The sequence below is a fragment of the Bactrocera dorsalis genome, chromosome 2, assembly GCF_023373825.1.
Source record: "Bactrocera dorsalis isolate Fly_Bdor chromosome 2, ASM2337382v1, whole genome shotgun sequence".
Lineage (NCBI taxonomy): Eukaryota > Metazoa > Arthropoda > Insecta > Diptera > Tephritidae > Bactrocera > Bactrocera dorsalis.
In genome coordinates, this window is record NC_064304.1 from 23,669,537 (window position 1) to 23,693,145 (window position 23,609).

General features: G+C 36.6%; 1 protein-coding gene across 8 annotated transcripts in view; it reads right to left on the bottom strand.

The window, feature by feature from the left end:
• The window catches only part of LOC105231102 (band 4.1-like protein 4), a 224,591-nt gene that overhangs the window by 28,383 nt on the left and 172,599 nt on the right, over positions 1-23,609 (bottom strand). For 7 of the 8 annotated variants that reach the window (XM_049450541.1, XM_049450538.1, XM_049450537.1 and 4 more), the window contains 2 exons: positions 22,853-22,999; positions 21,231-22,719 (listed from right to left, as the gene is read on the bottom strand). In XM_049450541.1, coding sequence (XP_049306498.1) covers positions 21,231-22,719; positions 22,853-22,999 — 1,636 coding nt within the window. The remainder of the gene's footprint in view (positions 1-21,230; positions 22,720-22,852; positions 23,000-23,609) is intronic. The other variant, XM_049450543.1, reaches the window with a different exon arrangement.

Below are 23,609 nucleotides of genomic sequence, written 5' to 3' on the forward strand. Positions count from 1 at the left end.
TCTATATATCAAATTGCCAAATTCCTTTAAATTCTTTCATTTTGTATTTATTTACATCGGTCCATAATTTTTCAAGACCTCCGATACTGAAGATGTGGATCTCAGTCCCAAAATGAAACTCTGAGAGCATGTTTGTTTGGTAAAAGTAAGTTGTGACACCAAAAATAGAGAAAATCGGCTAAAAATATTTAAAATTTTAATTTGATTTCATGGTAAATAAATCAGGCCAATATGTAAGCTATGTGAGCGTATAACAACGGAAGAACTATATTTTCATATAATGAACTTTAACTGTGCTTAACATAGTACTTATCCTAACCCACAAATTTCACTAGCTGTTACTTAACTGAAGTGTTCAGAATATAACCTCAAAGTAAACCTAACGATACTTTAATTAGATCTTACCCTCAAAGACACTCACAGATTTCTAAACCTATAACTAATGCATTGAAAATACTGAAAATTCAGAAGCCAGCACAATAATAGTACATATACACACGCAAAGCGTAATATTCCTCTTGCGAACTGGTTTACTGTAAATTTATGATTGTATATTCTTATATGCATGTATTTGTATCGTTATATTTCAGCATATTAAATGCTATTTGTATTATGTCTCGTTTTAATGAAGCATAATATTAAGTGAGTGGCCAGCCATTCATTGCTTTAGCGCTTAATTCATTTTTGATACTAAGCATGTTGCAATTAATTGCTCATACGCCCTGTTGACCCGCCCAATTTACGCACTACCCACCCACCGAGTGGCTGGCGCGAGCCAAAAAACACAATCATGCGCTTCATTTAATTAATTGCGTAATTATTATAATAATTTAGGGACGAAATTTAGCGAATATTATTAAAAGCAAACAAGCGCACGCACACACATGCATATATATTACTGAATTTTTAAATAATTGTGTGTGTTTGTGTTTGTAGAGCTGTAAAGAAGTAAACATTTGTGTGTTCGTGTGATTGCGTCGTACATTTGGTGACTTTGTGCGACACTTTATTCCATTTCGGTGCATTTTAATATAAATTATGCAGCCGCAGGGCTCAAAAACTATTTACATTAAACGGAAATTTATGTGTTAATAATAAATCAAGTGTATAATGTCACAGCCGGATGTTGGCTGATGAAGTGTAGAAATGCTAATTAATGACATTTGACAAGCAACTAATGCAAATGTGTTGGCTGATTAAGTGCGAAATAAATGCTCGAGTAATTTAAAAGTAATTAAAGCAATTAATTTTTAATTTAATTGCTGTAATTTTTTGCCCGCAAATGTTTAGAGTTCAGTAAATTGTTTAATTGAATTTTTTTTTTTTGATGAAATGTAAATGACAGCATTTCATGGAAGTTTGCGTGCTTTTGGAGACTAGTTGACTGTGAGTGATTTGAGAATTTAAATTACAAGTTTAAATGGTTCGGGATGGGCAGTCATTCTTTAAGAGGGGCTTCTAAATAAAAAATACTATGTCAGGCTTCCATACTTATAAAATATTTAAAGTCAAGTCGCTGTTACTACACGCTATTTTGACGTCTCAAATATTTTCTAAATAGTGCTATATATTCAGACCGAACTTAACCAAAGAAAAGCCTTGATGTGCCTTATATAAGTTGTTGTTTTGATTCGAACCCTTGATTCAAAACTATACTACAGTTACGTCAAGTAATTGCGTACAAGTTGGATTACTTCGGAAGTTCCCCGAAGATCTAATTCTCAAGTAAGCAAAGGTTGATGCTTGTTTAAGCCAGAAAATACTCAAAGATTGTACATTTTTCTTACTTGTACCTTATCTTGATTTGTATTTTATAAAATATGTAAATGTACATGATCAGCTGTATAAAATCTGAATAAAATATAATCATGTGATAAGGCTTGTTCAAGAAACGGTCCATTACTTCAAATATTGGGTAGTCGAAAAAGTCTTTTCGTGTGCCCAAAAAATAACATTTGAATTTAAACTGCGCGCTTCGAAGGATTTGGAGAATTATTTTTTTTTAGGTTGGTAGTACTGTCAGTCCCATTTATGTCAAGTTTCATGTCAAAATATTCGTTAGTGTTTGAGATACGTGTCGTTTTGTGAGCTGCAAAAAGTGAGTTTTTCGTTTTTTGCGATGTCGAAATTTGTTGAGCAAAGAATTTGCATTAAATTTTGTTTACGGAATAAATTTTCCGCTGCGGATACGTTGAGGATGGTGCAGAAAGCCTTTGGTGATGAGGCTATGTCTAAATAAAATGTGTGTGTGTGAGTTCCAAGCCGGCCGTGAACGTGTCGAAGACGAAGAGCGTCCAGGGCGACCATCAACCTCAACCGACAAAGCTCACGTTCAACAAATCAAAGATTTGGTGTTGAAAAACCGTCGATTAACAATTAGAGACCTTGCTGATGAAGTTGGCATATCGAAAGGCTCAGCCAATACCATTTTGAAGGATGTTTTGGGCCTCAAGCGCGTCAAATCTCGACTGGTACCGAAAACATTGAATTTTTTGGAAAAAAGGCGTCGCGTTGAAGTGTGTGAAACGATGCTTTCCGACTACCAGGGTGTCATGAAATGCATTATAACTGGCGATGAGACTTGGATCTATGCTTACGACCCCGAAACAACCGATCAATCGAGCGAATATCGTGCCAAAAGAGAGCCGAGATCAAAAAAATCGCGCCAAAGTCGCTCAAAAATCAAGGTCATGTTGACTGTTTTCTTCGATTATCGTGGTGTTGTGCATTATGAATTTCTTCCAACCGGTCAAACAGTCAACAAGGAATATTATGAGTCCTATCTGAGCTCGGTTCGGCAATGATCAGAGCACATATATGGCTTGACTTGAAGTCTTAAACTTGATACTGAAAAACAAATGCAAACACAGAGCATATTCAGACTATAATAGATATGAGGACAACAACAGACACTCTAAGGACACAAAAGTTTATCAACTAGCTGGATGTAAGTTTAGACTGCATGCTTGGCTGAGTAGAAATCCATTACAGTGCTGAAAAGACGTCTAAAATAACTTTCCAACTTAGCAGATTGATGACGAAAATCGGAGGACCGAGACGGGAAAACGGAAGCTTTTGAGATCGATCATACTAAATGTCTTGTTCTACAGGTATGGAGCACAGCTTTAGGCAAATCTGTATATATAAGGAACGAAAGCACGCCTCTCAACTTAATAGCATTTGAAAGAAAGAAAATGTGGATATTGAAGGAACGAGGAATAACTGCCATCAACACAAGAGAGGAAATACTGAACAATATCTTGAAACCATGTTTATTCAGCGTTAAATATGTATATTTTAAAACAAATTCTGTTTTAGCCAAAAATTATGCAACATTTTTTACACTAAAACTCAGCAAATGCGATGTGCGCCTAAATGTATGCTTTAAAGCATATTCACATTATTTATAAGCTTTAAGCACATAAAAAGTTTGTAAAAAAAAATATTTATGATGCTCATAAAAGTTTACCGTTTTTACAAAGCAATTTTAATTTCACACCATTTTCACACATATTCACCAGTTTAAAATGCAGTCAACTGTCAGACACTTTCGGCGCGCAAAAAACTATGTTTTGCAAATTGTAAAAATATTATTTTGCAACGACAAATAAGCAACAACAACACACTCACACTCATACAGCAAATACAAGTATGCTGTTTGCTGGTAATGTTGAAAAGAAGCGGTAAATAAATAAAAAAACATAACGGTAATAAAATGTATACATTTTTTCATTAACTTCCGCAAACACTGACAAGGGTAAAAATCATATTTATTAAATAATTACATATTTTTTTTCCAACATTTTTTCATTCATGTGGCACTGAGCGTAGATAGTGCAGTAAAGGGGAAGTGTTGTTAGCAATTATTAAAATATAATAAAAAATGAATTGCATAAAAATATTTTCAGGGTTTTTTGTGTACATCAACAGTTGGCAGTACGCTTAATTATTTTTGCATAAAAAATTTATGTAAAATCGAATCGAAGCGCTTTTAGCGATATACGAGGTATGACAATTAAGTGATGAGACTGATTCCATAAAACCGTATATTTGAAAATTGTAGAATAATAACTCTACCATCCCCTTCAAAGTAGTCCCCCACGCCCTCAGCGTGTCCCAAATATTGGGACACGTTGAGGGCGGTGTGGCACGGCGCGTTGTCGTGATGAAGGATCTAGTTACGAGCGATGTCTGGGCGCACCCTGTAGACTCGTTTTCGCAATCTTTCGAGTACTTGGCTATAGTAGACATGATTCACAGCTTTACCCGGTGAAACGAATTCTTTGTGGACGATTCCACGGCTATCAAAAAGGCAATAATCATCATTTTCACCTTCGACTTGCTCATGCGAGCTTTTTTCGGGCGGGTGGCGGCAATAAAATCAGTCTCATTACTTAATTGTCAAAGCTCGTATGCACAGTATAGACAAAACAGAAACCAGTAACCGAAAATGTCAGCTTACGAGTACAACTGTAGTTATCTGGATGTGAACGACATAGTCACACAAGCTTCGGAGTTACAGATGTATACTCAATTGTTGGAAAATGGTTTAAAGAAGACTGCATTTAAACGTACTCTTTTCTATTGAAAACCGATTATTTGTAGGCGAAGATACGAAAAGAACTCGAGTTGACACGCATAGTGTTCCTGTTCGTAATAATTCTAATGTTTTTTGTATGAAAAAGTGCGTTAACTGTCTAGTTTGACTCGTACCAGTCTTGATTACTTCATAACTAGTTCATTTGAGTATAGGATTGCATCTGTATTGAAAGGCGCATAAGTAATTGTTGCCGACAAAGGCGCGTCAAACAATTTGAATGTGATTAAAAAGTTTCGCTTTGCGTGCGCACTGGCTGCCAAAAGATTTTCGGCTCCTACACCCTACTTATTAGGGTGTTCATTATTTCCCAAGTTGATTTTTTTAGAAACACTGCCTTAAGTTTCAGTGTTTGCCCTAAAACAGAGAATCGAACATAAACACTTCTTTTTTAAATTAAATTAAACTGTGTATAAATTATTTTATTTTGCTCATATATTTTACTTTGCATTTTTTTGATCATTTGCATTAAATTTCGTAGCTTCAAAGCAAATAAAACTACAACTTTTATAGAGTCATATCTGAATGCCAAATTTTCTGCTGCTCAAAAAAGGTCAGAGTGAGTATTGCCATAAAATCAAGTTTTTAAAAGTTATACCTAGTTAAAATTCTACTTAAAATATACAGTACGCGTATGGTACACCATGTCGTATGAGCAACGGGATGTGTATAAGTCACTTGTGTGCTTGCTTAGTACATTTGATGTATTACTTTGATTGCTTAAAACGTTTAAAGGAAGACTTTTAATGAAAAATATGAGATAAGCTTTTTTGTAGAGAAGAAAATTTTGTGTTCAAATATTATATTCTCAAAGTTTTAGACTTACTTGCTTAGTGCCAAATATCAAAAAATTCTATGTTATATACTTGTGACAGGAAACGTAATTTAGGCAAGTTTTAAAGTGAAAATAAAGAGCTTGTTCATACGATTGGAATCTTGTTTTGGGAAACACAGAATCTAGGAGTGGTGTTTGGCAAAAAAAATCTACTTGGCACACCCTCATACTTATATACATTCTCCAATAAGTATGTGCTTATTTATTTACATAAATTTCTTTAATCAAAAATATGTATTTATGCATATATTATAAGTTAGTGTGTGTGCATAATTTATTTACTTTGCTCTATTTTACTCCACAATCAAATGATGCAGATCAAAGCGTTAATGTTATTTGTTATTCATTAAACTTCTGCATTCTTTCGTTAATAGACTGTATTTGCCACTGAAAGAGTTAAGTATTCACATACAGTACTATTGTACGCAATGTCTCTATTCGAATATGCCCGCGAGCTACTTTGCAGTTGTTTTGTTATTGTTAGTTGCCTTATTTAATTTAAATGAAGTGTGTTCTTTATGTAATTCTGCTGTTTTGTAAACAAAAATAAAAATTTGTTTTAAGTATGTCAATGAACAAGCGGAAAGAGCGATTTTAAGGAAGGTTAGGGAAAAAACATATGGCAAAGATACATAGCTAAAGATGTACTTTTCCATAACCAACCTTTGTCACGATTCCAGTAGTTTTTGTTCTTCATTCTGGTATTGAATTTTCCAATCTTTAACGGAAATTTTTGGCTTAAAATTAGTAGAAGGAAATGCTAGTGAATCGCTATTGGAAGCAATTTTTCGACTATTGGCCAAAGCTGTCCGCTTCAGAGCGATCGCTTTATTCAAAAGGTCCAATTCTTGATATCTCAAGTAAGAATCTGGGGAGAGTCAAGCCTCGTATGGTTCAAGAAACATAATTGCAATTCCAAAAAGCTAACCTTTGGTGCAGATTGTAGTGTGGTGGCATTATCGGGCCTGATTTCTTTCGAAATGAGGTAGGAAAGGACCTTGGCATCAATATTGGATGTTATAACATTTTTCCCCGAATTTAATGAAAGCGACGCCGACGATCGCTATTTTCAACAAGACACAGCACTGCACTACCTCATGTTTCATGCTTTCATTGAATCACTGACAATTATTTTTAACAAAAGTTTGTGACAGTTGTTCCTTTGTATCAAGGAAAAGTTAGAAATTGTGGAATTAAAGGAAAAAAATTAGTATTAACAATTTTTAATTTCTTTGGCATACCTTCTGGCGTTCGATATTTTTGCAAAAAAAAAAAAAAATATTCTAATCTTATTTTTTTTACGTGAATTCTCGTACTTACTGTACTACATATTATCGAAAGCAAAACTTTAGTGCAAGTCAGTTCTGCTGTCAGGAAATTTGCGAATTTCCAAATCGATAAAAGTAAAAGGCCTTAGGAACTATTTCTATACCATTTCGCATACCCACATAAGCAATTACACACAAGGCACTTATGTATATACTTATGTTCTTATGTAAACTGTTATGTATGTTAATAGTTGGTTGAATTTTGGCGCAGGGAAATGGCTCTACACACTTACAAACATATATGGCATATGCGCACTTAGTATCCGCACTTCTTTAATTTCTCACCAGCTATTTTCAGTTTGAACACCGAATCTCCCTTTGAAGCTATGGAAATGAGCGGTAGAATTGTAATATTCAAATAGGTTTCAGATTCTAGCGTTATTGAATCGTTTATTGTGTGGTTTATATACACCAGGCATTTGCAGCTAAATCAAAAGGAAAGAGGGCAGTCGCAGGCAGACTTGCTTTGGCGCTCCACCCACCACTTCTTTAGAAATGTTACTTAAGGAAACCATAAGAAGACACAATCAATTTATGTATGACTTCAAATAAGGCTGTATTTGTGTATGTGTGGTTGTAGAAGCCTTTGTCTTTACCACTACATACACAATATATATAAACATATTACAGTTATGTGCCTGCTTGTATATACTCGTATTTGTGCATGACAGCAGGCTTTTAGGCCAAATCGGTTTACTTGTCAAAGCGTCTATATTTCACTCACACACTGACACTGGCACACCCATACTCACGCATACTTACACACAGTCATCACACACACTTACACACAGTCATCACACACATACAGTGCAGCGCTCGCTCCACCCCAGGCGCGTTGTATAGACAGACAACATTTGCCGAAATTCCAGAATATTTTCATTTGTTGCAATAAATTACTCATATTTTTGGCTTTTGCTATTTTACCCTTACCCCCCACACCCGTTTGTTAGTTAGAAGGCGCTTTTGTGGCGCAAAAGCCAGTCTGCGAGCGTTCACTTTGTGCGCCAAAGTGCCAAAATGTTTGAGTGTTGAGTGCGTGTTGCTGCTTTGCGGCCGCCCTGTGGCAGGAATGAAGGTTTGAGTTGCAGTTGTTGTTGTTATTATGACTGATGCTGCTGTTGTTCTTGTTGCAGTTGTATTACAAAGCAACGCAGGCACAAAAAACGCCAAAGCAAAGTGTGTTGGGAAACTTTGCCGCGAGCGTTTTTGGGGCAGATTCTTGTCTAGTTGCAGCACACACGCACATACATATGTACATATAAGCATTTCAAATATTTTCATTTTTATACTCATATTTGCACTGCTATTTTTTCTTCATTTTCTTTTTCTGTTTTTTTTTTTAATTTTTTTTTTTATATTTTGTTTTATATTTCATCTATGGCTTTTGCATTTGGTAACACGCTGTGCCAAATATTCTGCTTTATATTCATGTTGTGATGAATAATTTCGTCGAACATATATTTAAATTAAGTGTGTGCGCAGAATAATGGGCGGCAGTGATGCACAGTTATTACATGAATGCTCTGGGTTGACGCAAAATCAAAATGAAGTGAGGGGAAAGCAAGTAATATCGCTTTGTGAATAAATAATTATATTGCCGGCAATTTAGGGGCGACTTCAAGTTAAAAAATAAAAAAAAAAATTCAAGTAATAAATATTGCATAATTTTTGTGGGTTTTAAGACATTATTTAATTGTTATACTAATTTTTTTTAATTTTTATATTTTTTCTAAATATATATATTTTTTTGTAAATCGTATGTAAGATAACTTTGGGTTCTAAGACTAGAAAAAATTAACATTTCGAAGTCATTTGCACACACACCTTCTCAACTTTACCTCATTTGCTTGCAATAAAATATCATATCATAGCCTATGGCATGACCAGGTGGTGATTACTACTGAAGCAAATTCAAATAAGACCAGACATATAATTTACAGCGATTTGCAATAATTTTTTTAAATTAAAATTTTAATTTTTATATCATAATTCGAGATCATGTGATATCATGTGATGGCAAAATTGTGCATAGAAACGAGTGAAATAAATGTAAGAAATACAATATCACAACATTTGGCATTATCATGAATCGCTTTAGTTATGAAGTGGTGACTACTGAGAAAGCAAATTCAAATATAAAATGTATCAGGCATACAAGTATATGTATATTGCAGATATTTGCAAATTTTTTTACTTAAATTACATTTTTGTTTTAATATTTGATCTTTTATGACATTTCGGCATCATGTGATATCTTGTCATATGATATTAAATCACGACATCATGTGACAATGATATTAAATCACATGATCTATATAAAATGAGTTTTATTCACGTATGCTTAACAAAAAGCTTAGTCAAAACAAGTGAGACATATAGTTGTCGGCTTGATAATCAGTTTATAAGAAATACATATATATGTAAAATGTACGATTTCATGTGAAATATGAAGCAGTTTTTATTTTAAGAAGAAGCTACATCAGATACTACTGAAGACATATCATAGAATATATTTATTCATGAGAAGGAAAGGAGTTAATATTATTTACTGATTTAATACAATTATAATTGTAATTATTGAAAAAATTTAGCAGTTTTTTTGTATGTGCTGCCAATGTCATGTCACAATATATCATATGATGTAAAGTTATATTCTATCGCATGGATTTCTGTAAAATTAAGTTAAAAACGTTAATATTAATGTAAATAAAGGAATATATTCTGTGTTGATAGTGTAATTTCCCCACCAATGGTTTTTGAAGCTAGTTTAGAGTAATCGTTTATAAAAAAATGACTTGACTTTGAATGTCTTCACCAATTAGTACATAATCAATGATATCGCATGGGATATTTTTGTGGAAAAGTTTGAACAGTTTTCAATTGCTCTTTTTGTAAGCTAAAGTTCATGATTTGAAATAAGCTAAAATCATTTTTATATATCATTTCGCTTATTAAAAAATGCTTTTCATGCTTCCCATACTCTAACTTGTTTATGGTAGGCGAAATATTGGGTAGTCGAAAAAGTCGTTTCGTATTTTGTCAATAGATGTCTTTGCAGTCTCTATACGAGTATGTACTCGTATATCTCCAGTGCTACCAATAAAATTGCGTATACCATATAGTGTTGGAAAGGTTTGAGCTTTATTTACCCTAAAAAAATATTTTCGGCGAAGTCGAAAAAAAGTTACAGCTTTTCGAAAATGAGTGAAAATAAAGAAGATATTTGCTATGTTTTGCAATTTTTTTTATAAAAAAGGGAAGAATGTTATGCAAACCACGAATAAAATTTTTGAAATGTAGAAATACGAAAAGACTTTTTCGACTACCAATTAATTTGAAAGTAAGCAGTTCTTCACAACTTAGACCGGTGGTTGGATATCTGATGACTAAAATATTTTCATTCTGTTAAGTTCATCAATACAAAAAGTTGTAAGTATATGTACAAATTCCGAAATTCAAGAAACCCTCCACTCATAGTTGCGATTATTTTCCTATACAAAGCCCTGCTGCAATATAAGCTCTTCGTTTTCTACCTCTTAACAGCTTCTTCAATAATTGTTGTATGGCATTCCCATTGGTATGCCAATTAGGCAGTGACCTATTAGCACTGCTACTAGAGTTCATATGTTAATCCTTTTGAAATTCAATTGAAAATCAATGGTAATGGGTAGCAACTTGAGATAACACTGTGTGAATTCTCAGAGAATTTACATATTCCTTGACGAGGCAATTGTGGGTTTCCTGGCCAAGAAGCTTATCACGAATATATTTTTGATAGGAATGTCAAGTTATTTTTATTGCTGAACTTTGCTATTAGCTAGGGTACGAGACATTAGCCAAAAACTAAACCTTTAGAGCCTCCAAACACATCTATTCAAGATTTTTTCTTGGGAAAAATAGTGAAAATTGTTTTTAGGGTATTTTTTATATATTTTTTATTTCTTGAGATTTAAAGAAAATGGTGGCTGTTCAGATGGTTACAGAAAAAAAGTTTCCTACTCAACTCTGGAACAAAATCCAAATTTTAATGATTTTTCAAAAAGCTCAAAAATACGTTCCAATATTTTATGAAAATTTTAGCAAGCATGTTTCGGAAATATTAAGAAAATGAACTTTTCTTTTCTTATGCACTAAAAATTAAAATAAATTTGCCTTTGAAAAAATTTGTGCGAAAAATATTTTGAAAAATTTCTTGTCAATGAGAAGCTTTATATCTCCTCAGGTACAGAGAAAAAAAATTGAGAAAAATTTCGTTTGAACTTTTTTAAGAGTTCCGAACACGAAACATTTGACTTAGAGAGGAATGTAATATTGACACTTCGAATATAAAAAACGTTTTTTCTAAAACCAGTTTTTAGTGAAAAAATTTGATTTTATGAAAATTCTAGGCCTGTGTAACCACTAAAGCTATTCGAAAATTAATTTCTTTCAACAGAATGGAAACACTGCAGTTCGCCAACATAACCATGTGTGGTAGCATTTTGGCGCAAAGGCTCTGTTTCGCCAAAAAGTAACTTTCATTAATGTTTGGCTGACTTATCAAACCACTCTCGTACAATTTACTGACTGGCCTTGCTTCCATTTCAATTCTTCAATTGAAATTTCGTATTTTAGTATAAAATTACATTTAATTTACGCGTTAACGGAGTCAAAAGGAAAAAGTTTTGTTATTTGCTGATGTTGCAATTTCATTACCGTTACACAAAAGGTGGATAAGTTGCGTGCATTGTAAAAGCTTTTACGAAATTCCATTAAGTCTCGTTTATTTTCCAATGCAATGTGTCTAAAAGCGTTGAAATAGCGCTCGCTGCGTAATTTATAAAATGCTTTCAAAACATACCTACACAAATACACACATATATATGTAAATGCAAATACACACATATACACACACATGTATGAAAATGTGTATATGTGTGTGCAAGCATCATATCATTATTAGTAGTACTCATTTAAGTGAGTACATACATATTTACATACTATACAATAATGCTTTTCTATAAACAACAACAAATACACGCATATGCATGTATGTATGCATATATGTAAATAAATATTTGCATTGAAAAGTCTACAAATTGCTGAGTACTCTCGCACACACTCTCGCACATTTGGTTGTAAGCCGAAAATGTGGCAAGTATGGCATGACCGGAGGCTGCAGTTAATTTGCTACATGTTGCATAGCCGTCAAATTACTCGGCGGTGAGCGCAACAGGAGCACTAGACTGCAAATGCGGAAATTTGCGTATGTTAAAAGCGAACAAAGCCGCTCTTAGACACACGCTCACACAATTTTCATACCCTGAACAGGCTGCATTAAGCTGACCATGTATGTAGTAGCGCATTTTTTGAGTTATCAATCTGAAATTTTGCATAGACCATTTTCACTCAAAACCGCTGCACATTTGTTGCAATCACCGTTATTGGACCGCTATTGGGTATAGCTGCCATGCAAACTGCGCGATCAAAATAAGGTTCTTGTATGGAAAACTTTTCTTTTTGACGAGATATCTTCACGAAATTTGGCATACGTTATGGTCAAAGACAATTCCAAAATCTCCGCGAATATTGTTCAGATCGCACTATTTTTGCAAATAGCTGCCATACAAACTGATCGATCCAAATAACGTCCTTGTATGGAAAACTTTTTTATTTGATAATGTGTCTTCATGAAATTTGGCTCCGATTATTTGCCAAAGCAATCTCTGCACATTTCGTATGGATCGGACTACTATAGCATATAGCTGCCATACAAACTGCGCGATCAAAATCAGGAAAAATATCTAATTATACCCTTTTGAGCTGTAAGAATTGCATCTGATAAGGGTATTTTAGCTGCGGTATAGCCGGAAATAACAGTTTTTCTTGTTACTATAGAAATGAGTGTGAGCGATTGCCACTGCCTGTTGAAAGGCTGCCGTAAACATAACATGCATACATGTATGTACATGTGTATATATGCGTGTGCATTTTGTGCGCTTAAGTTGACTGAGTACATGGATAAGTTTGATTATTTAGCTCACTTACTTGACGTAAAGCACTTATAATCACACAACACTCATACATTTACCTACAAGCAAGCGCGTCAGTGTGAGCGCCCTTACCCGTATATATATATGTATGTATGTATGTGTCTATGTGTTTGCGCTTGCCACCGCAGCATTCAAATCAAATTTGAGATTTCCACTTTGTGCCGTTGATGTCTGCTTGACGCCTTTTGTGTTGCTGCTATTTGGGCAACACGTCCTAAACATACACACACACACACAGGCACAGACACACTTTGCTTTTATGTAAAGAGCCATGCATCATAATTCGTGGCAAGAGGTTGTGTTGTATTTGCTTGTGTGAGTTTACTGTTTGTTTAGTATACATTACACTATCTGTGCGTAAATATGTTAATAAGTAACTTTGTATGTTTGTATTTGCCTGGCATTGCAGTCAAACTTTTCGGCACTCACTCACACAATGAAGCAAGAATTTAATTAACTTTAATTTATTTTCGGTTGCCCAAACATGCACCAAATTGTAGCCATCTTATATTTTTATACGCTTATATTGTATATATTTTCACACACACACAGACATATGGTATTTGCACAAAAGGTTGAGCTTCCATTCAAAAGCAAACTTGTATGTGTGCTTGTGCGCGCTGGTAATTATAAGCATGCCTTTATTTATGTCTATATCTGCACTTGTGTAGACTGAGAGATTTCTTATCGTCATCCAATTAACGGTAAATCGACGTTATTTGCGCATTATCTGCCATGAAGACTGTTGCTTTGAGATAATAATGTTGTGTGATTATATTCCAGTACTTCACATAATTTTTACTCTATAAAATTTTTTCATAATTTGTTCTTTTTACATCGTACATCGTGTGATGTTTTGTCACTTGATGTCAAATCACATGTTATTGATTAAATGACTTTTGATCACGCGATGTAGCAATATGTGTATCAAAATAAGTAAGCTATATGTTAAGCAACGAAAAAATCAGTTATTACAAAGTAAATATGGTATATTGGGTAGTCGAAAAAGTCTTTTCGTATTTCCAATCAAATTTTTACTTCTTTTTTTATATTTATAATGAACTTGAATGAACCAAATTTATTCTATTTTGGTCGACCACTTTTTGTCACTTTTCCGCTAGAGCCATCAGTGTTAAGTTTTTCTGTTTTCTCGGCGAAAAACTGCGACAAATAATTTTCACAGGCTTCTCTTGTAGCCAACTTTACTCCATTAAGGAAGTTCTGCATTGACCGAAACAAATGGTGGTCCGATGGTGTAAGATCAGGACTGTACGGTAGATGTATCAAAGCTTCCCAGCCAAGCTTTCCCAGTTTTTGCCGAGTCATCAAAGATGTGTGTGGTCTAGCGTTGTCCTGATGGAAGACGAAGCCCTTTCTGTTGATCAGTTCTGGCCGTTTTTTTCGATTGCTTGCTTCAGCCTCATCAATCGTTGATAGTGAAATATAAAATCAATTGTTCGACCAGGCAGGATAAGCTCATAGTGGATTATTCCTTTCCAATCCCAACAAACACTTAGCATAACCTTTCGAGGCGTCAATCCTGCTTTGCGATTATATGTTGAGCTTCACCACGGTTACATCATGATCGTTTTCGCATATTATTGTCTCATTTTACCCACTTTTCGTCTCCTGTTGCCAGTCGCTTCAGAAATGGTTTGATTTCATTTCGTTTCAGCAAAGAATCGCAGATATTAATTCGGTTCATTAAATTTTTCACAGACAATTCATGTGGTACTCAAACATCGAGCTTCTTTTTGTAGCTAGCCTTTTTTAAATGGTTCAAAACTGTTTGATGATGCATGTTAAGTTTCATTAGCGATGTCATGGCTGCTTATGTGATGGGCCTGGGAAATCTTTTCCATAATTTCATCGACTTTTTTCTTTCACATCGAATATTCCAGAACGTAAGCGAGCGAACCATTGTTGTGCTACACGAACTGATACATCATGATCGTCTCCGTAAACTTCACAAATTTCATTGGCGGTTTGCGTGGCACTCTTTCTTTTGTTTAACGAAAGTTTTACTGCCATAAATTCTTATACAGCTAGTTACATTTTAGTTCAGAATTCAGAATTACTTTTAATTGCCAAAACTGATCACAGGCCAATTGCGTCACAGGCACAACCAAAACAGCAATAGCAACGAAAGTACGATGCTTCCTTATATAAATATTCAAGCAGCCGAAATATTTTACGGCAACAACGTTAATTTCTAATCGATTTCCCTTAGGATGAAGCAAATATTACAAATAGGCAATTTCTATGCAAGTAAATAACAATTAAAAGTGATTTTGTCAGTTATTAGATGGAGCTAATCTGGCCCCAAATGAATTTCATTCGCTCACAGCTCAAAATACTTCGAAAACTCGAAAGTCATCAAGAATTGCCTTGATTTGCAAAATTACAATTCTCAGCAGAATTCCAAGTCGAATACGCTGACAAGTCGACAAACCGTCAGACAGACAGACAGACGCACACAAACAAATTGCTGAAAGTTTGTCCTGCAGCCGAGTGTGCTGCTGCGTGGGTGGGTGGGCATACGAAACTTTCTCAAGTTGCCGAAAATTAGAAGCACATCTTAATTATTGGCCAAAGCCAAAGTGGCTGCCGACACATCTCGCTCGCATTTCAATTCCTAGCATACGCCATGTGCGCGTATTTGTTATTGTGGCATAGCTGTGCTTATGTAGTGGTGCTTAATCGCAAATTCTATGGTCATCTACGCCTAAAAACAATTTCCGTTTTTTATTTGCTGCGCTCGCAATAAAACAATATTAGCTGAGAGAAGCCAAAACAAACATAACGGTTGAGTACGCTGCTAGCGAAAAAGCGTCTGCGAGACATTGTTGGAAAGACTACATAGATATACATATATTTATGGCGATATATATATGTATTTACATAGTACTGTATATAACATGAAATTTGAAAGCATACTTTTTAGCGCTAGCTGGCGTGATTGCAGTAGAACGGCTTTAGATTTTGGCTTAAATATTCAGCTATAATTTTGAGATTTTTTTCGATTTAGTTTTTGTTTTTTAAGGTATTTATTACACTGAAAATCAATAGACAGCTTTTGCATTAGTGCTTCTTGGGCTGCCAAGAGTGCCATAGAACTAATAATCTTATTTCACTGACACCGATAACCAGGTTATGTTTGGAGAAGAAAAACAAGCTTGCGTCTTAGTATTCACTCTTGAATTTATTTTTCTTTTAAGTTTTTTTCATTTCTCTATATATTTCAAATATAGCTGCTCTATATAAGAAAGCAAGTCTCTTGAAGAAAATTTCTCAAAGAGTAGGTTATTGGCTGTACTCCAAGTTAGATTTTTAAATTTCTAGTTTTATTTTGTTATAACCCGTACAAAGGTAATAAAAATTTAATGTTGTACGAATACTTTTTTCAGACGTTCTATTTTTCACATTTTTGCTCCTAAATGTAGGCAATAAATAATCTATATAAACGTCCTATTTTTTACATGTTTGCTCCAAAATGTAGGCAACATTTTATTTGGCTATGCATATCGAAGTCTGGATAATCTCACTTACGAAGTAACTAAAAATGGGTAAATTATATATATCATATATAAAAATTTCGTCCTATTATGGCAAGTTTTGCGACCAAGGAAATTTTTCCGAAAACATTTTTTTTTTATTTTTTTTTTATTTTTTATTTTTTTGAATTTGACCAATTTTCTTTCAGTTCTTTGTTAAGGAGAAGAAATTAACCTTTTTACAATTAAACACTGACAATTTTTTAACTCGAATATTAAAAAAATTAAACTATTTAAATTATTTAAATATCTACTACGAGGTGTGTTCAAAAAGTATCGCGAATTTTGTGTTTTTTTCAAAAATTATTTATTTATTCACGAATATCTATTTTGTCCCCTTCAAAGTAATCATCTCATGGGGATTCCTTATACACTTGTGCCAACGGTTTTTCCAATCTTCGAAGCACTTTAAAAAATCATTTTTTTTTTATCTTCTTCAGCTCCTCCTTCGATGCCGTCTTTATCTCGTCAAGAGAAGCGTAACGTCGTCCTTTTATGGGCCTCTTCAGTTTAGGGAACAAGAAAAAGTCACAGGGGGCCAGATCTGGGGAATACGGTGCCTGCGGCATCATTAGTGTGTTGTTTTTGGCCAAAAAGTCGCGCACAAGCAACGATGTGTGAGCAGGGGCGTTATCGTGGTGCAAAAGCCAATTTTTGTTCTTCGCGCAAAATGCGCATATCTGGCAGGTAATATTCCTTATTGACCGTTCTTCCCTGTGGCAAGAACTCATGATGCACCACGCCCCTACTATCGAAGAAAACTGTCAGTTACGATTCGCGATACTTTTTGAACACACCTCGTATGTTAAAAATATCTACATAATTTATACCAGTTATTGTTCGATTCATTAATCCGACTAGTTAAAAAATTACTAAGACCTAACGTCCCTTCAACATTTCAAGGACACCCTTCTTGTCTATATCTTCTTTATTATGCCAGTCCAAATAGTTTATACCAGTTGTTTGTTCGATTCACTATTCTGACTGGTTAATAAAAATACTAAGAGTTTATGTACCTTTCAAGAACACCCTTCTTTCCAATATCAATTTTGTTATGTTTGTCTGTATAGTTTATACCAGTTCTGTGCTCGACTCACAACCCTGACTGGTTAAAAAAAATATTAGTAACCAACAACCCTTAAACATTTCTATCTTTATCTATCCACACTGTTCTAACGATTTTTGCAAAGCGATGAAAAGAGAAATGAAAAAAGTTTAGTTTTTACCACTTACGCCGAAATGTATGCTATAAATAATGCGCGTACACAAGACTTTCATTTCAAACATTTAAAACAGTGTGTGGATAGCTCCTAAATTTTTCGAACCTCTATTAAGTAATATTAATTTCCTTGAGGGCAAGCTTCTACCCATCTATATACATACATCCCACTAATCTTGGCATGACGGCAGGAAAGTCTTTGGCATAATTCTCCAATAAAAATAAATTGTGCGAAATGTTTTTCGTTAGGTTGGGTACATCATACGCCAGAGGCGGCTGGCCCGGTATGCGGCAAAGCAAATTGTAATCGACAGCAAAAGTAGCTAGTAAAAGTGCCATTGGAAACACAAATCTGCGAGAAGCAGCTGACTGAAGTGGCAGGCAGCGGACGCCAGCAGCAAATTGTAAGCGCAAATGCGGACTCCGGCCGAGTGGAGGCAAATCAAAAATTATGACAAACAAAAATCGTCCTCACTTCGGGCGGAAGTCAATAAATTTGCTGGTTTAATGGCGGCAACAAACGCAGAGACACATATATCCACCACTCATACGTGCACATGAGTCCCGTTAGGTTTATGTGGGCGTGTGTGAGAGAGGGTGTGCACGATTGCTATTTTTAGGCGTGTTTACATGTGTGCGTGCTAAACTGCTGCCGGTTAGCCATATATACATACATAATACAAGTATATATTTGCGGATGTCACGCTGTGGGAAAACATGCCAAATCATCTTGACTGTTTATGGCTGCAGCCCAAAAGTGTGCTTATCATTTTCGCTTTCATTTGTGTTGTTTTGGTTGTTTTGATGTTTGTGCACAAATGTTTTGTTGTAGGCAATAAAATGTCGGATTAATAAAATTGGTAAATAATAAATACCATATTAAAGGACTTATTGAACTTTGAGTGATCATAGAAGACTGTTGTTTTTATTGTTTTCGCAGTGCTATCTTTTATGGTTGTGCGATAAGGACAGCAGGACATATTTTTTTATGACGCACATTAAAGAAAATATGGATTTTTACTGGTGCTGATAAAACGATATGTGTAGTCTGGTGCAATATTTCGGAAATTTTCGTAAACAAGTACCGTTTATAAAACTGTTATGTGTCTAGATGTAAGCATCAAGATAAATGTGTAGCGCTTAAATTGAGCAAATGAAGCATTAGTGCGATTAGTAATGGTGACGTCAATAAACAAGATAAAAAGAAACAATAAGATAAAAATGGTTTCTTAAAATTTTCTATTGTAATAAATTATTTTGATTATTATTTTTGAACTTTACTAAAATTGTAACAATTGACTGAATTATGTATCGCGTAAAACGAATATATATTGGTAGTCGAAAAAGTCTTTTCGTATTTTGTCAATAGATGTCGTTGTAGTCGTATATCTCCAGTGCTACTTCAGTTCTCGGAGATTTCAAATTTCTAAATCAATCATTTTATATTCATACATACGTGCATAAAATTATGATATACATATATAATTTAAGATGTTCAAAAATATATCATAAGTTTTTTTTGAAAATACGAGGTTTGACAATTAAGTAATAAGACTGTTTTTATTGCCGCGCTTGTGGTAAACCTGTGAGCTTGAAATTCCCTTTCTCTTTTTCCGGCATCCCTATCTTCTCCATTGTCTCCATTGCATGCTGGTTGTCTCCGCGCGCCCTCCGCCCGAAAAAAGCTCGAATGAGGAAGTCGAAGGTGAAAACGATGATTATTACCTTTTTTGATAGCCGTGGAATCGACCACAATGAACTCGTTCCACCGGGGAAAACTGTGAATCAGGTCTACTCGAAAGATTGCGAAAACGAGTCAACAGAGTGCGCCAGACATCACTCGTAACCGGATCCTTCATCACGACAACGCGCCGTGCCACACCGCCCTCAGCGTGTCCCAGTATTTGGCCTCTAAAGGGATCGCCGTGTTGCAATAGCCGCTTTATTCGCCCGACATGTCACCCTGTGACTTTTTTTGTTTCCTAAAAAAAAACCGGTGGTCAAAGGAACCCATTTTGAGTCGATTACGGACATCCAGGCGGCCGTGACGAGGGTACTCGCGGACATCCCAGTCGAAGCGTTCCAGAAATGTTACGAAGCATGGAAAACGTGCTGGGATCTCTGTATAGCTGCCCAAGGGGACTAATTTGAGGGGGATGGCAGGTTATTATTCTACAATTTTCAAATATACTGTTTTTATGGAATCTGTCTTATTACTTAATTGTCATACCTCGTATTTGCAGGCTCTTAAGATTCTTCATATACTATTTTCCTTACTACTATGAGCTAAAAATAGTAAGCCCTCTTAATTGTCGAAACGTAACTGTGTATGCGAATCGCTACCACTCAATGAATACTGCATAATTTTGGCCCGAATTGGATGATATGGACTTGGACAATACGTGATTCCAACAGGACGGTGCCACAATCCACACAGCGAATGCCAGAATCGATTTATTGAAAACCAAGTTTGGTGAACGCGTTATCTCACGAAATGGACCAGTGTATTGGGCGCCTCGGTCGTTTGATTTGATAAATGGACTATGGAATGTGAAATTGCAGCAATATCGGACTTGATAACCGTCGTAAATTGGGTGGGCGGTTCTGCAAGCCGCAACCACAGTATTCGCCTGACTTGGTATCATGGAATGTCGTTTTAGCGAAGCTTTTCGTAAAAAGAGGACGCAATTATGGCCCGAAATCTCTTGGTGTTTGCACCACGATAATGCCCCGTCGCATACTGGATTGATTCGCCGTATTGGCATGATTTAGCTCTATGCAACTTCTGGCTATTCAGCAAACTCAAACAATCGCTCCGGGGAAACGGCTTAGAGTCAATTGAAGACTTTAAACGTAAGCCACCACGCCCATAAAAGGCTAGGAAATTGTATTCAACAACTGTTTCCAGAATTGGAGAAAACGATGACTCAAGTGTATTGTGGCCAAGGGGGTTATTTTAAGGGGCATGACATAGATTTTGAAGAAATAATGAAGAATTTTTAAATTTTAAACAAAGTCTTTCTATTTTTTGCTCATTGTAGTATATATGTACATATGTACGTACATATATAGTAGTATATTTGTATATAATATTCTACTTGTAAAAAGAGCTTAAATATACATATAGAATAGATAACATAATACAATTATGTTAAGAATTAGGAACTGATAAAATAATATAAAAATTAACTGAACAAATCGGATAACACAACAAGGCAACAAGCAACAAAATGTTAAGAAGACAAAAACGCAATGGTTGCAAGCAAACAAAGAAATGCGCCCAGGAACACCCCCACACACGCGCTCACACACATAAACACACACGAGTGCTGACTTGAATGCGCAGTAATTGGCACTGGCAACACACATTATGGTAATGACTTCATTTTAGGTGTATCCGCGGGGGTGTTCCACGGCAAAACAGGCAAACAATCAAACAAAAGGTGCGACGCAAAGAAATAACCGGAAACAACAAGAAAAAAACATAAAACACACAACACAAACCAAAATCGGTATTTAAGAACACACATAAAACTACGTGCAACGTGCCGGTCATGCCACATATACATAAAGCCGCATGCCACATGCTGCATGCAAAAGCCGCTTTCAACTTCCAATAGGATTTTGCGTGCTGATGAGCCTCATTTACGGGTAACTTTACTTACAGTTTGCGGCTGCTGTACTGATGCTGATGCTGCTGACGATGTGGCATGCTGCAGGAATACCAATGGACCGACAACACCACCGCCGGCAACGCCACCACCGCCGGCGGCATTGTTTGCGGTCTTGTGCAGCAAAGATTTCGGTTGTTGCACAATGGGCGGCTTACCGTTGTCGAACTGGTAGTAGAGCACATCGGTGGCAGGTGTGGCGCCACCATAAAGCATAGCGCTCTCCACACCGCCCGCACCACTGCTGCCGCCGAATGCAGACTTGTAAAGCGCTTGCTGCGGTGGTGGCGGATCGGCGGTTTGAGCGCCCGAAATGTGATAAGCTGACATTTGTGGATGCAACTCCGGCGACGCATGTTGTTGCTGCTGCTGCTGCTGCGACTGTGGCTGCGCTTGCCCAGTGCCACGTAGAAAATCGGGCATTTGCGGCATTTTGTAGTTGTAGATGTAGGGACGCTCGTACTCGGCAGTGCCGCCGCCGGCGCCGTGATGTATGTAGGAGAGAAAGAGATCGGACTTGGCGGGATGGAGACGCGCATCGAAGCCACCCATGCCAGCGGTGTGTACGGGTGCCGGTGTATGATAGTAGCTCGATGCGGGCATCTGACCGGTGAGTAGCTGCGTTTTGGTGATGGCCTGTCCGGAGAGTCGTCTTGTCGGCACACCGATATCCGATTTGGCGTCGCGCTTCTTGATGTGCAAACCGGCGACCGACGACGGTCCTTGATAGTAGTAGGGCGCTGCCGGCGTATTCGGCCATTCCACAAAGCTATCCATGCGATTGGTGCTAGAACTTAAATTACTACCACAACCATAAGCATTATCAATAGCACCACAACCACCACCATTAAGAACACCTGTAATATTACCGCTACTACCGTTACCACTACTGCCGTTATGACCGTTGCCGGCTGACGCACCAGTCGATTTGCCAAAAACATTATTCAAACTGAATTTGTATTGATTATTCTCGAATGTGGTGTAGTTCAGTAGACGATTGCCAACACCGCTGTTGTTGCTACCACTGCTGTTGTTGTTGTTGTTGTTACTGTTGTTTGCGCTTGAGTGTGCGGCTTTTGAGGCGCATTTCTCATTAGCGTTAGTAAGGTTAGTGGCCGTATGATGGGCGGAAGCAAGGGACGTGGGACCGTGGGAGTTGGATGATGAGGTGTGTATGGGCGCCAACGATTTACCCATTTGATGGTTGGAGTTGGGGTTATTGTAAATGGGTTTCGTTTGTGATGGCTGTTTTTGTTGTTGTGGTTGGCGTTGTGCAAAGCATGAAGTTTGGCGTGGCGTAGCCTGTTGTTGTTGTTGGTGTTGCATTTGCTGATTACTCACAGTTTGTTGCATTAAGCTGTTGTAAGTGGATGTGCCACCGCCGCCGCCTCCGCCTCCTCCACCGCCGCCAATGGACTTGCGATGACTGCCGCTCGAGGCGCCCGAAGATTTATTGGTTCCATACCGTGTACTATCGCTAGATCTACATTTGAAGAAAAACAACAACAATATATGCAAAGCATTGGCAGGAGCACAACAAATGAGACTTAGGCGGATGCGTATATCGACATTTTTTTACTTGTGTGAACATAAATATAAGTTGTTGGAGTACTCACCGTTCGGAGGAATAGGCGTAGTCTTGATCCGCACCGAGTCCGGAATCGGTGTGCTCGTGTGAAACACGCAACGCTGAATTCTCTAGTGGGCTGAGATTAGAGCCTGTCGGTGAGATGAAGTCGCCCATACTCATGCTGGACATCATTCTGTAAAAAGTTGGAGTTTGGTTAGAGGTGTAAAGGGACATTTCTGCACACTTTGGTAAAGTTTATGAGCAAAAAAACCGCAAGAATGAAAGAAAAATGTGCCAAATTGTCAGGGACAAAAAGTCGTTTTAAGTCGTTGTTAGAAGTTGTTGACTTTGAGCCAAGATTCCTAGTTTCTGATCAGATCTAAAATGTTAACTAACGAGTAGTTAGAGGATACAATACTAAAACTTACCGATCTAGACGGGGTTAGATCTCCAAAATTGGGCCCTTGGCCGGATAAAATCCAGGCCAACTCCGGTAACGTAGAACCATCTGTTGTAGGAATTAGTAGCCTGAATGCAGTGAAATGCAAAAAAGGAAGCTACAAATATGACCGCACACGGCACTTCGGACTACCACAAGATGCCTCTTGAAGTCTCCCATCGAACAACTGTTTATTGAGGCCCGTATGCTCCCAGTTAAACGGTATAATGAATTCCTCTTCAAGCGGGTTTTCCTGGAGTGCTTTCGCAGAAATCGTCCCTACCCACCTGCTTGGAGCGGAACCGCCTTCTAGAAGCATAAAGTTCCTCAACAACGTCGACAACAGAAAACAATACGCCGACCA